General features: G+C 42.3%; 1 protein-coding gene across 1 annotated transcript in view; it reads left to right on the top strand.

Annotated features, from left to right (window-relative positions):
• METTL9 (methyltransferase like 9) overlaps positions 1 to 12,352 on the top strand; it is a 49,553-nt gene that overhangs the window by 3,794 nt on the left and 33,407 nt on the right. Inside the window, 1 exon segment of the mRNA XM_042922294.1 lies at positions 10,028 to 10,218. Within this exon segment, the coding sequence (XP_042778228.1) occupies positions 10,028 to 10,218 (191 nt within the window).

Below are 12,352 nucleotides of genomic sequence, written 5' to 3'. Positions count from 1 at the left end.
CTTAAAACTGCAAGGTTGTGTTATATCTGACTTATTTTTTCACCTTCTGTAAGCTCTGAACTGTGTTATGTTGCACGGGGTGATGGGGTATAAGACGGAATTGAAACAACTGGGGGTTTTTTTCCAAATGAAAAAATACTTGGACATCACAGCCATAGGTCACAGGTTGTGCTAATGGACAGATTCGGTGTCCTGTCCCCTCACTCCCCATTTACTTTGCAGGGGCTGATCAAAGTCAGGCACAAGTTAACAATGCTCAAGGGCAGTCACCAGCTAGCCAGATGGACACTGATGGATTTGTATCCTCTTCTGAGCTGCCTTCCAGAATCTGGAGGCCTCTGCAGCTGAACACCAAAGAGATTTTGAAAGGAGTTTCTTTCCTTCCTTACAATTGTGTTGAAACCCTATCCAAATGTTTGCCTCTGGGTGCCTGGGTGGCTCAGTCATTTAAGTTTTGGACTTTGGCTCAGGTGGTGATCTCGCCGTCTGTGGGTTTGAGCCCTGTGTCCGGCTCTGTGCTGAAGGCTCAGAGCCTGGAGCCGGCTTTGGATTTTGTGTCTCCCTCTCTCTGTGCTGGCCCCGCCGCCTGCTCATGCTGTCTCTCTCTCAAAATAAAGACACATTGAAAAAACAACAAGTGTTTGCTTCAGTTTCACAGAATATCAGGATCTCTCTCTGCTGCTGAATACACTAGAAGGTGCTTGAGGGCACCCTGGTAATTGCCAGTAAAAGACCATTGCTTAGACCTTCTAAAGCATTGTTAAAATCTTAGGATTATAAAATTCTAACAGTGAGTGCATATTTTAAATGAAAATTGCCAATTATTTATTTATTAAATCAAAGCTGAAACAACTTAATCTAATCCATATGAATTGTTTCCCTCCATGGACTTGGGTGCCTTGTCACTGTACACATTGAAATCTCATATAAAGAGGTTGTTGGTTTAGGTTTGTGTCATCTGTGGAAGAAAAATGAATGGTTTGAATGTTGACTCTTATGCTGTGCTTCAATGCAAGGAAGTGTCAATGATTGAATGTCTGGACTGATAGGATTCATTGCAGAACTTAGAATGTGATTTTTGAGTCCTTAGCTGCCAGGTCCAGGTCGTCAGGCTTAGTCTGACCACCCCCTGTAGTAGAAAAGATTCTGTGTTCATGGACCCCGTCAGTGGAGCCTTTCCAGTTGTTTTTAGTGGTGCTAAATGCCTCAGGTCTTTGGTTACTCATTCCTTTTGAGAATGGCTGGGTGCCCAGACCTACGGTGTGGTTTTTAGGCATTCTCTTGAACTTCAGTTCTCTAACTGGCTTTTGTGGTCCTTGGACAGGAAGGGAAAGGAAATCAAGTTACTGTGTTTCTATTGTCTGCCAGACACTTTAATGATTCTCTCTAATCCTCATAACAACTCCCAGAGGTAGGTGGCGCACCCCCTTTTTTAATAGACAGATGAGCCTAAGAGCGATGACACTTGCTCAGGAGATACTTGGTAGGTGGCAGAGTTGGGTTTTGATCTCTGCTCTGTCTGGTTTCAAGGCCCAGGCTTTTCCTACCTTTTCATGATGCCACTCCTAGGAAGCCTTGTGTTGTATGAGGGCCTGTGAAAGTAGGCTGTCTCCTTAGTAGGAAACTGCCCCCACTTTAGCAGAGCTGTGTGGAGACATTGAATCCATGTAGCTGTATGCAAAAACACCAGTTGCAGTTTTGTAGTGTGTGAGTTAGACAACGTTGGGATAAGTGTCCCAAGTTCTGGCTTTCATCCAGTTTGTGAGTGCTTTGGTCAAGTTTAATGTTGGAAAAAAAATCGTACCTAGGGTGTCTTTTTTCCAACACCCACTATTTCTTTGACACTGGCTGGGTGTCCTACAATTCATTTCTGTTCTGACACAACCCGGAGTTAACATCTGTCCAGAGGCTTAAGGACTTCATCCTGCAAGACTGCCCTCCCTTCGGGTGCCAGCTGCAAGTTGGGGGTACATAGACTACCCCCCCATGTTTCTGCCCAATTTGTGTACAAATTCTGGGGTTCCCACAACCCTCCCTCAGGTTAGATAATTTGCTAGAATGACTCCATTTAGGAAGACATTTTACTTGTTTACTCGTTTATTATAAAGGATACGATTCAGGGAAAGCCAAATGGAAGAGACGAATAGGGCAAGGTATGGCCGGTAGAAGGTGGCACAGAGCTTCCATGCCCTCTCCAGGTGTTCAGCAACCTGGAAGTCCCTAGAGCCATGTTGTTTAGGGGCTTTATGAGGGTTTCATTACCTAGGCATGGTTGATTAAATCACTGACCTTTGGTGATAACTCAATCTCTTAACTCCTCTCCTTTGTCTGGAGGTTGGAGGTGGGGCTGAAAGTTCAAACCCCCCTCCCCCTATCACTATATTAGCATACAAAAGATACTCTTTATTTTTTTTTAATTTTTTTAATGTTTGTTTATTTTTGAGACAGAGGGAGACAGACCACGAGTGGGGGAGGGGCAGAGAGAGAGAGAGAGGGAGACACAGAATCTGAAACAACTCCAGGCTCTGAGCTGTCAGCACAGAGTCCAATGCGGGGCTCGAACCCATGAACCGTGAGGTCATGACCTGAGCCGAAGTCGGATGCTTAACCGACTGAGCCACCCAGGCGCCCCCAAAAGATACTCTTTAACACTTAGGGGATGCCCCAAGAGTCTTAGGGGCTCTGTGCCTGTATCTAGGGGATAAAGCACCAGTAGCGAAGGGGGTGAGGGAGAGAGAATCTTAAGCACGACACAGGGCTCTCATAGGGTTTAATCTCATGACCCTAAGATTGTGACCTGAGCCAAAATCAAGAGTAGGACGCCTAACTGACTGAGCCACCCAGGTGCCCCCTAAAATAACCTTTTTTTTTTTTAAGTTTATTTTGAGAGAGAAAGAGAGCACAAGTGGGGAAGGGGCAGAGAGAGGGAGAGACAGAATTGCAGGAGGCTCTGTGCTATCAGTGCAGAATCTGATGCCAGGGTCGAACTCCCGAACCATGAGATCATGACCTGAGCTAAGATGAAGTGTGGAACACTTAACCAACTGAGCCACCCAGGCGCCCAACCCCTAAAATAACTTTCTTTTTTCAAATGTTTATATTTGAGAGAGAGACAGAGACAGTGTGCGAGCAGGGGAGGGGCAAAGAATCAGACGGAGACAGAATCTGAAGCAGGCTCCAGGCTCCCAGCTGTCAGCACAGAGCCTCACGTGGGGCTTGAACTCGAGCTATGAGATCATGACCTGAGCTGAAGTCCGATGCTTAACTGACTAAGCCACCTGGGTGCCCCCCTAAAATAACTTTCTAACTCCTCTGTGTTCAAGTCCTCTGTATTTTGGAAGAAAAGATAATTATATAACACGTTTGACTATTGAACTAAAAAATAAATTCTGGTAAGCTTTTAACTATATCCCTTTGTTTGATAAGCAAATATAATCTCATCAGAAAATTATATTTCTGCTTTGAAGGAATGACTGATCCACCAAGATTATATAAAGATTAGGAGATGTTCATGGGACCTGACCTAATACCTTATATTTTGATTAGCGAATATTGTCACATATGCATTCACAACTCATGTCTACTTCATTTGGCTATTTGTCTGATTTTTAGTATAGCTACAGTCTTGTTGCAAGTAATTTACTGTATTTTTAGAAGTTCTGTATTTACTGTATTTTACAGTATTTACTGTAATTTTTAGAAGTTCTGGTTAATTACCACATCCTACCTTGTACTCGGCATTAGTAGATGACTGCATGGTATAACTGGTTTGATTAGAATTCGTTATTTAAAGATTTCCTTACCGTCTTGGATTGGAGAAAGTTCAAGTGAGCTTTGAAGGAAGATGCTAAAATGACGTTTTTCCCGGCACTGGTCTCCAGCTGAGGAGGCCAGCCCACAGTGGGCTTGGCACACAGTCCTTCCAATGCGAACGTTTAATGAGCATGATGCTTTGTTCTTGCCTGCGCACCTTGGTCTCTGTAGTCTTTGAGGAGCACACATTCAAAGAACTCACCTGCTTGAAAGTGCATGGGAGCCTGCAGATAGTCCACCCAGTGCTGTGAGCTCATTACAGCTTTTCATTTAAGCTGGGTTGTCTGGAGAGAGGAACTCCAGTGGGGTGGCAGGGGCTCCTGCATTGATTTTTCTATCAGCATCTCATCTTAAGGGCAAGGGGACTGCTTATTTAAGGCTTGAAGTTCTTGGCCAAGATCGTAATCCCATTATTTGATTCCCTTGGTTTCTGATTTTTTTTTCTCTCCTCTGGAGTGTAAGTCCATCTTTAGTTTTTCCCTAGACCACTGTTAAGCTGGGATAATTAGGAAACACTAATGAAATTTTCTGGGTAGGCCCATTTAGGGGTTCTCAAGCAGTGGTGATTTTGTCCCCCAGGGGGCATTTGGCAATGTCTGGGACATTTTGGGTGGTCCTGATGGGAGGGGAGTGGGGAGCGCTCCTGGCATCTGATGGGTAGAGGCTTGGGATGCTGCTAAACATCTTCTAATACATCAGACACATCTCATAACAAATTATGATTATCTGGCCCCAAATGTCGGTAATGCTGAGGTTGAGAAACCCTGTAATTTAGTTGCTATCTAGATCAGATTATCTTTTCTCTAAACACACCCCCGTCCAGTTTAGTTGGACAGAATGGTCCTGCTTTCTTTTCTGAAAATAAATCTCAGACACACTGGGTAGACCGAGAAGAAACTTCTTTGAAAGAAACCTTTATAAAACAACATGCACCTAGAATAGGAACCTCAATCAGCTGGAAGTGCTCAGAAACCCCAGGCTTCCCATTTGTCCAGAAGTTGTGGGGTGGTAAATGAAATGTGAATGTACTTGGCCAAGGGCCTGAAACAAAGTAGGTGTTTTAGTCAGTGTCATCCTTCCTTGCTTGCTTGTGGTGTTGCAATTTTGTGGTGAGTGGGTAGGTTTGACCACTGTTTGCAGAAGTGAGTTTAAGCAAGACCTTTCAGGGGTGCCTGGCTGGCTCAGTCAGGGGAGCATATGACTCTTGATCTCGGGATCATGAGTTCGAGCCCCACGTTGGATATAGAGTTTACTACAAATAAATAAATAAATAAATAAATAAATAAATAAAGTATAATAATAAAATAAAAAAGAAAAGTAAGACCTTTCAAAAACCTTGGAGTTTCAGAAATTGACAGAAACCCAGTGACAGCTATCTCTGTGGTTATCCTTATATTCATTCCCTCCAGGATTTTGTTAGAAACTCCAAATTCTATGTTAGGCTGCCTGTGACTTTATTTATTTTTATTTTTTAAACATTAATTTTTTTTTTTTTTTTTTTTTTTTTGAGAGAGCGAGCATGGGAGGGGCAGAGGGGATAGAAAGAGAGAATCCTAAACAGGCTCCATGCTCAACACTCAGCCTGGAGCCTGATGTGGGGATCGATCCCAAGACCCTGGAATCATGACCTGAACCAAAATCAAGAGTCGGCAACTCAACTAACTGAGCCACCCAGATGCCCCAAGGCTGCCTGTGATTTTAACAGTAGTTCATTTGACAAACATTTATTGTTCACTGTATCCGTATTAGGCACTGAAGTCCGTCATTGTCCCTCACTTTATGAAATCTCTTTCTCTCTGGGAAGATATACACTGAACATATAATTATGTACAGTTATTAGTTCAGTGTTCATAAATGTTACCAAGGAGACATATGAGATGTAGGAGAGAGGTATTCGGATGGGGGGAACCCAGCCTAGTCTGCAAATTCAAGGCAAACATACTTGAAGAAATATTTTAGTATTAGGTCGAATTGACCAGGTAAAGAGAGAGTGGTTTGGGGTGATGGAAATGTAGGGGATGGAGCAAACACCATGTGAGATATCCAGAGGAAAGGAGCCTTCCAGAAAAAGAGAGGGGTGCAGTGTTATGACATAGTGAATGGCCAGGTGTTATGGGTGGGCAGGCAGTGTCACGAGGTGACTGTGGACGCAGACTGGACAAATCATGTAGGACCTGGTAAGCCATATTGAACATTTTGGATATTAGCTTCAGACTTCTGTGTAGCAGGGTCGTGATGTGATCAGATTTGCATTTAAAATTTTCAGTTTTTAGAGAGGCTTGTTTGGCCACTTAAATTTTCAAACCACTTTTAATTACAGTGCTATCCACATTTAGATATGTAAATATATGTTAAAAATAACCTTTATTGAGATATGTATAGTTCACATACCATAAAATTCATCCTTTTTAAGTGTATAGTTCAATGTTTTTTAGTACAATATATTTACACAGTTGTGCAACCACCATCACTCTCTAGTTTTAGAACGTTTTCATCACTCCAGAAAGAAACTGCGTATCCATTGGTAGACACTCCCCACTGCCCCCTGCCCCCAAACCCTTGGCAACTGGTCTACTTTCTGTCTCTGAACCTGCCTATTCTGGACACTTTATGTAAGTGAACATATCATTTGTGGCCACTTGTGACTGGCTTCTTTCCCTTAGCATAATGTTTTCACAGTTCATCCACGTTGTCACCTGAATCAGGACTTCACTGCTTTTTATGGTTGAATAATCCATATTCTGTTGTATAGATCAGTCATATCTTGTTTATCCATCAGTTGATGGACGTTTGGGTTTGTTTCCACTTTTTGATGATTCTGAATAATGCTGTGGAGTTGGCATTTGTATCATGCAAATGGTCAGGAGGAGCATGGGTTTCAACTTTTATATTTATTTATTTTTAATTAATTTATTTTGAGAGAGAGAGAGAGAATGCGTGTGCCCGTGAGCTGGGGAGGGGCAGAGAGAGAGGGAGAGAACCTTAAGCAGGCTTGCACTGAAATCTAGAGTCAGACACTCAACCCCCTGGGCCCCCCAGGCACCCCCAACCTTTATCTTAAGAATTTTTTCTTTAATATTTATTTTTAAGAGAGAGATGCACGCTCAAACACACACACACACACACACACACACACACACACACACACACAGAGTGTGAGCAGGGGAGGGGCAGAGAGAGGGAGACACAGAATGTGAAGCAGGCTCCAGGCTCTGAGCTGTCAGCACAGAGCCCGATGCAGGGCTTGAATTCATGAACTGCGAGATCATGACCTGAGCTAAAGTTGGACGACTGAGCCACCCAGGCTTTCCACCCCCCTCTTATACAAATTTTTGTAATGTTCCAACCTTTGTCTTTAAAGAGAAGGGCTTTACTCCTTCTCATTCCATAGCACATTCTGTTCAGTAAGCAGTTTCTTTTCTGAAGCACTTGTATAGCTGTAAAGGTTCAACCACATGTGTCAGTGAATTGAGAGAAATGCTGTTAAGAACTGGAGTTTTCCTCTTGGCACTTGAAAGCAATATTTGCAGTTAATGATGCCAAGTCTTACTTCGTTCTAGAAGTCAGAGTCCATTGTTGTTCTAGTTGTCCATTTACAAGTGGATGCCAAGGAATTCTTAGCTCCTCTGTTTCACTTGAATGACTTCTTGTCTGCACTAATAGAAGGTACCTGATTGCCTATTACTAAGGTGATGGCTTTCATCTTTATTAGTCATTTCAGAAAATAAAAAATAAATAAAAGTCAGAGTAGCCTCAGTATCACAGAGTTCAGAATGTGTACCAGGAGGTTGTGAGTATAATAAAAAATGGTTTATGACTTATACTGGGGCATAACTTCAGGCACAGTGAATATTAAGAATTAATGATTAAGCAAGAACATTTTCAGACCAAGGAAGAAAGTATAGGCAGTAAATATAAGAAGCTTATCATGTAGAGTGGAAAAAGTGAAAATAGTTATCAAGTCCAAGCAGTTTTGGTAACAGTGTTTAAATGGTAAATGAACACAGGGGCTCCTGGGTGGCTCAGTCATTGAGCATCTGACTCTTGATTGTGACTTGGGTCGTGATCTCACCGTTAGGTTCGTGAGATGGAGCCCTGCGCTGGGCTTTGTGCTGACAGAGCAGGAGCCTGCTTGGGATTCTCTCTTTCCCTCTTTCTCTGCCCCTCCACTGCTTGGGCAGATGCGCGTGCTCTCTCTCAAGATAAATAAATAAACCTCAAAAAAAAAAAAGTAAATTAACAAATCAGTCAACAGATGGGAAATTTGGTATCTAGTTTGGATATAGGGTTTGTAAAAAAAAAAAAAAAGATTAGTTCGGGGCGCCTGGGTGGCGCAGTCGGTTAAGCGTCCGACTTCAGCCAGGTCACGATCTCGCGGCCCGTGAGTTCGAGCCCCGCGTCAGGCTCTGGGCTGATGGCCCAGAGCCTGGAGCCTGTTTCCGATTCTGTGTCTCCCTCTCTCTCTGCCCCTCCCCCGTTCATGCTCTGTCTCTCTCTGTCCCAAAAATAAATAAAAAAACGTTGAAAAAAAAAATTTAAAAAAAAAAAAAAAAAAAAAAAAAGATTAGTTAATCTTTAAATTTTTAATGTGCCTGTTTGCTTGCTTGTATTGGATTGTAACTGGTTCCTTTCAATGCTAGTGTCAGGAATGTTACCCAAGATTTGTTTTAACATTTAGCAAGCTTAGGATGACTGTAAAATTGGCCCACCAATCGCGTAAGCAGTTACAGGATGCCTGTTGATAAATGGTCATATTTGTCAGGGGGAAGCAAATTACCTTTTTTTTTTTAATTGTTTTAAATGTTTATTTATTTGTGAGAGAAAGAGTGTGAGTGGGGGAGGAGCAGAGAGAGGGGGAGACACAGAATCCAAAGCAGGCTCCAGGCTCTGAGCTGTCAGCACAGAGCCTGACGCGGGACTCAAACTCACGAACTGTGAGATCATGACCTGAGCCAAAGTCGGACGCTTACCGACTGAGCTACCCAGGCGCCCCGGAAGCAAATTACTTTTGACGAAGGCTCTCTTTATTGGGAAAGATTGATTGTTTTTTTAGCAGATAATGGATTAATAATAACTGGTCAACCCTACAGTTTCATCATTGTAATTAATGGGCTTACTCTTATTTATCAGGCCATGTTAGAGGAATCTCGTTGCTATTATAGGATTCTTCTGTGTGTCTGGTACTGCATTGAGGATTTGCCTGCATTACCTTATTTAATCCTCTCAATACCCTACTAGGATAGATAGATACCAGTGACCTCTCTAGTCTACAGATGAATGAACAGAGGCCCAGAGATTAAGTGACTTGTCCAAGCTTACACACGAATGGCAGAGCCAGGACTTGATCATGGAACACACTCTAAAGCTGACATACCCTATGATTGACTTCCCTCCCTTCCCTGGTACACTAACTCTAAACGGAAAACATTTATTATAGAAGGTTAAATTTCATCCACAGTTGAAGCTCCTGAATTTTGTTCTGAAAAGTACGTTCATGTTAGAGCCTGTTCCCAGAAGTCTCGTTCTCAGCATGTTATTACCTTGTCTTCTCATCGATTACAATGTGACCTTAAGTAACTTCTTGATCCTTCTCAAGCACATATTGCCCCCGGTCTGTGAGAATGTTCTATGACCTGGTAAAGCGCACCTCAATAATTCTAAAGGCCTCTATATAGCCTACAAGAAGAAAGGCAGCTTTATCTGGTCACTGGAGTGGTAATTTCTGCTGCTTTACTCTGCCATTGATTTGTTTGCTGGTTTTGAATTAAACCATTGCGTTATGTGACTGTTTCCTTATCTAAAAACAAGGTTAATAATGCTAGTTACTGCCTTCTGATGTTGATTTTCAGTGAAGGAGAGGCCAACTGAGCCTTCCTAGATCTCAGGGTCCTGGGGATATAGTGACTGAAATATCGGGAGGGGAGTCAGAATACAAGGACTGTGGCCTGGCTCTGTCACCTACTAAACTGCATGACTCAGAAACCTCTTCCCCCTGCGCCCCCTACATTATGAGAATTAGATGAGAAATTATGTATGTGGAAGTATTTTACACTTTATAGGTCATCTGAGTGTAAGAGATGATGATTATCCTCCCAGTGCCATGAGATTATACCATTTAGAAATACTGGATTTGATTTAGTCTTCTGGCTTCTGTTTTTGGACTTCTTAGATGACACTTAAGTTGTGTGTTTTCACTTGTTCTTCTTTTTTTTAGTGGTACGTGTGCAACAGAGAGAAATTATGCGAATCACTCCAGGCTGTCTTTGTTCAGAGCTATCTTGATCAAGGAACACAGATCTTCTTAAACAACAGTATTGAGAAATCTGGCTGGCTATTTATCCAATTATATCACTCTTTTGTGTCATCTGTTTTTAGCCTGTTTATGTCTAGAACATCTATCAATGGGTAAGTGAGTCTTGTGTATTTTTTCTTTCTCCTTAGGTTTAAAAAAAGAAAATGAAAGAGAAAAGCTATTTTGTTAAAGGTATTGATCACCTCAGCTACAATACTTGTGCTAGTCAGAATCCTTGGCAGTGGGTGGGTCCAGTGTCTTAGCCTTCTGCAGTTGTGCCTTTTATATTCATCATAACTTGAGGCATCTGGGTGGCTCCGTTGGTTAAGCGTCTGACTTCGGCTGAGGTCATGATCTAATTGTTCGTGGTTCAAGCCCCGCATCGGACTCTGTGCTGACAGCTCAGAACCTGGAGCCTGCTTCGGATTCTGTGTCTCCTCTCTCTGCCCCACCCCACTCATGTTCTGTCTCTGTCTCTCTCTCAAAAATAAATAAACATAAAAAAACTTAAGAAAGTAGATTCACCATAACTTGATAAATAGCCTCATTAGTCTGTATTTCTACGGTGGGAGTTACTTGGAGCAGTGCTTCCCAGCTTCGATGTGCACAAGAAACAACCCGGAGATCTGGTGAAAACGCAGATTGTGAATCAGTAGGTCAGGGACCTAGGATTCTGCATTTTTTAAAAAAAATTTTTTAACATTTATTTATTTTTGAGACAGAGAGAGTCAGAGCATGAATGGGGGAGGGTCAGAGAGAGAGGGAGACACAGAATCCGAAACAGGCTCCAGGCTCTGAGCTGTCAGCACAGAGCCCGATGCGGGGCTTGAACTCCTGGACCGCGAGATCATGACCTGAGCTGAAGTTGGACGCTTAACTGACTGAGCCACCCAGGTGCCCCAAGGATTCTGCATTTTTAATAAGCTCCCAAGTGATGCCCATGATGCTGCTAGTCCCCTACTGTAGAGAGTAGCAAGAACTAAGCCCTTAACATGTGGTGAAGAGTAAAATCTTTGCTTTAGCACACTTCCCAGGAACAAGTTTTTTTTTTTTTTTCTTTTGAGAGGGGGGATTTAATCAACCCAGCAATGTGTGATGGCTTATTTCGAGTGAAGGCCCAACATCTGTTCTTAACATAATGTCTAGGCGCACCAGAATTTTGTAAACTTGCTGTGGAATGCCCATCTCTAGTGTGGTTCTCTCATGTAAATCCATGGAGAAAGCTTTAGGAGTACAGATTTTTTTCAGTCTTTTCTTGGCCAAATTTTCAAAAATCCCCAAGGCCCAAGAATCTAGAATGCCAAGGAGAAAATCAGTAGAGTTTAGTGTTTACAAAGCCTTATTGGACTGCTTAAAGCCACTGGTTGGGCCCACTTTTTTTCCCCCCCTTGAGGTTTCAAGCCAGCTTCTCCTGACTGTCTGGATCCCTGGTCTATCATCTGGTCTTTAAATATGTTTTTAGGCACCATGAGCCATTTCTCAAGATTTCTTTCTTGATTTTCTTCATTGTTTATATGAAACTGCCTTAGGTTTGCTTCAGCAGGCCGTTGTTATTTTTGTCTTGGTAGTTGAGTTTATACAACTTGGTCTGACGTTTTGTTTCTAAAATTGACTACACTGAATTTCTGTTCTGTACCATTTTATTTATTTTGGAAAGCAGGCAAGTCATTGTAGCAGTGATTCTTATCCTTTATGAGGTCCTTTACCTTTTGAAAATGATGAAAGGTAGGGATCTTCTCTTCAAATAGTATTTTCATTCAAAATTTCACATTCAGTTTTGGGAGATTTCAAACTCTGAACCACCTCCCCCCTTCATCCCCCACCCCTACCCCCAACCTCTGCCCCATGGGACCCTGGTTAAAATTCCTTGATTTGGAATTTCACGGTTTGGTCAAAGAGAGGCAATGCAATTAATAAATTCCTTTGGATTCCCTTATCTGCAGCTCTTCTGTTTTTTGTTTGGTTTTGTTTAACTCTCACCTCCCACTCTCTCAAAACATGTCCTGTGTCTTATTCTCACCGGAAAGCTTAGTTTTGAGCCTGCTGGTACTTTCCATCCATGGTAGATTATTACCATGAATTGCTGTGTCTTAAATAACTACAGGCATCCCTCATTGCACTTCACAGATAATTGCCTTTTTTTTTTTTTTAATTGGAACTTTGTGGTAACCCTGTGTCATGCACGTCTATCAGTGCCATTTTTTCCAGTAGCATTTGCTCACTTTGGATCTGTGTGTCATATTTTGG

Source organism: Panthera leo, chromosome E3 (assembly GCF_018350215.1).
Source record: "Panthera leo isolate Ple1 chromosome E3, P.leo_Ple1_pat1.1, whole genome shotgun sequence".
Taxonomy (NCBI): Eukaryota; Metazoa; Chordata; class Mammalia; order Carnivora; family Felidae; genus Panthera; species Panthera leo.
This window is presented reverse-complemented; position numbering and strand designations above follow the sequence as displayed.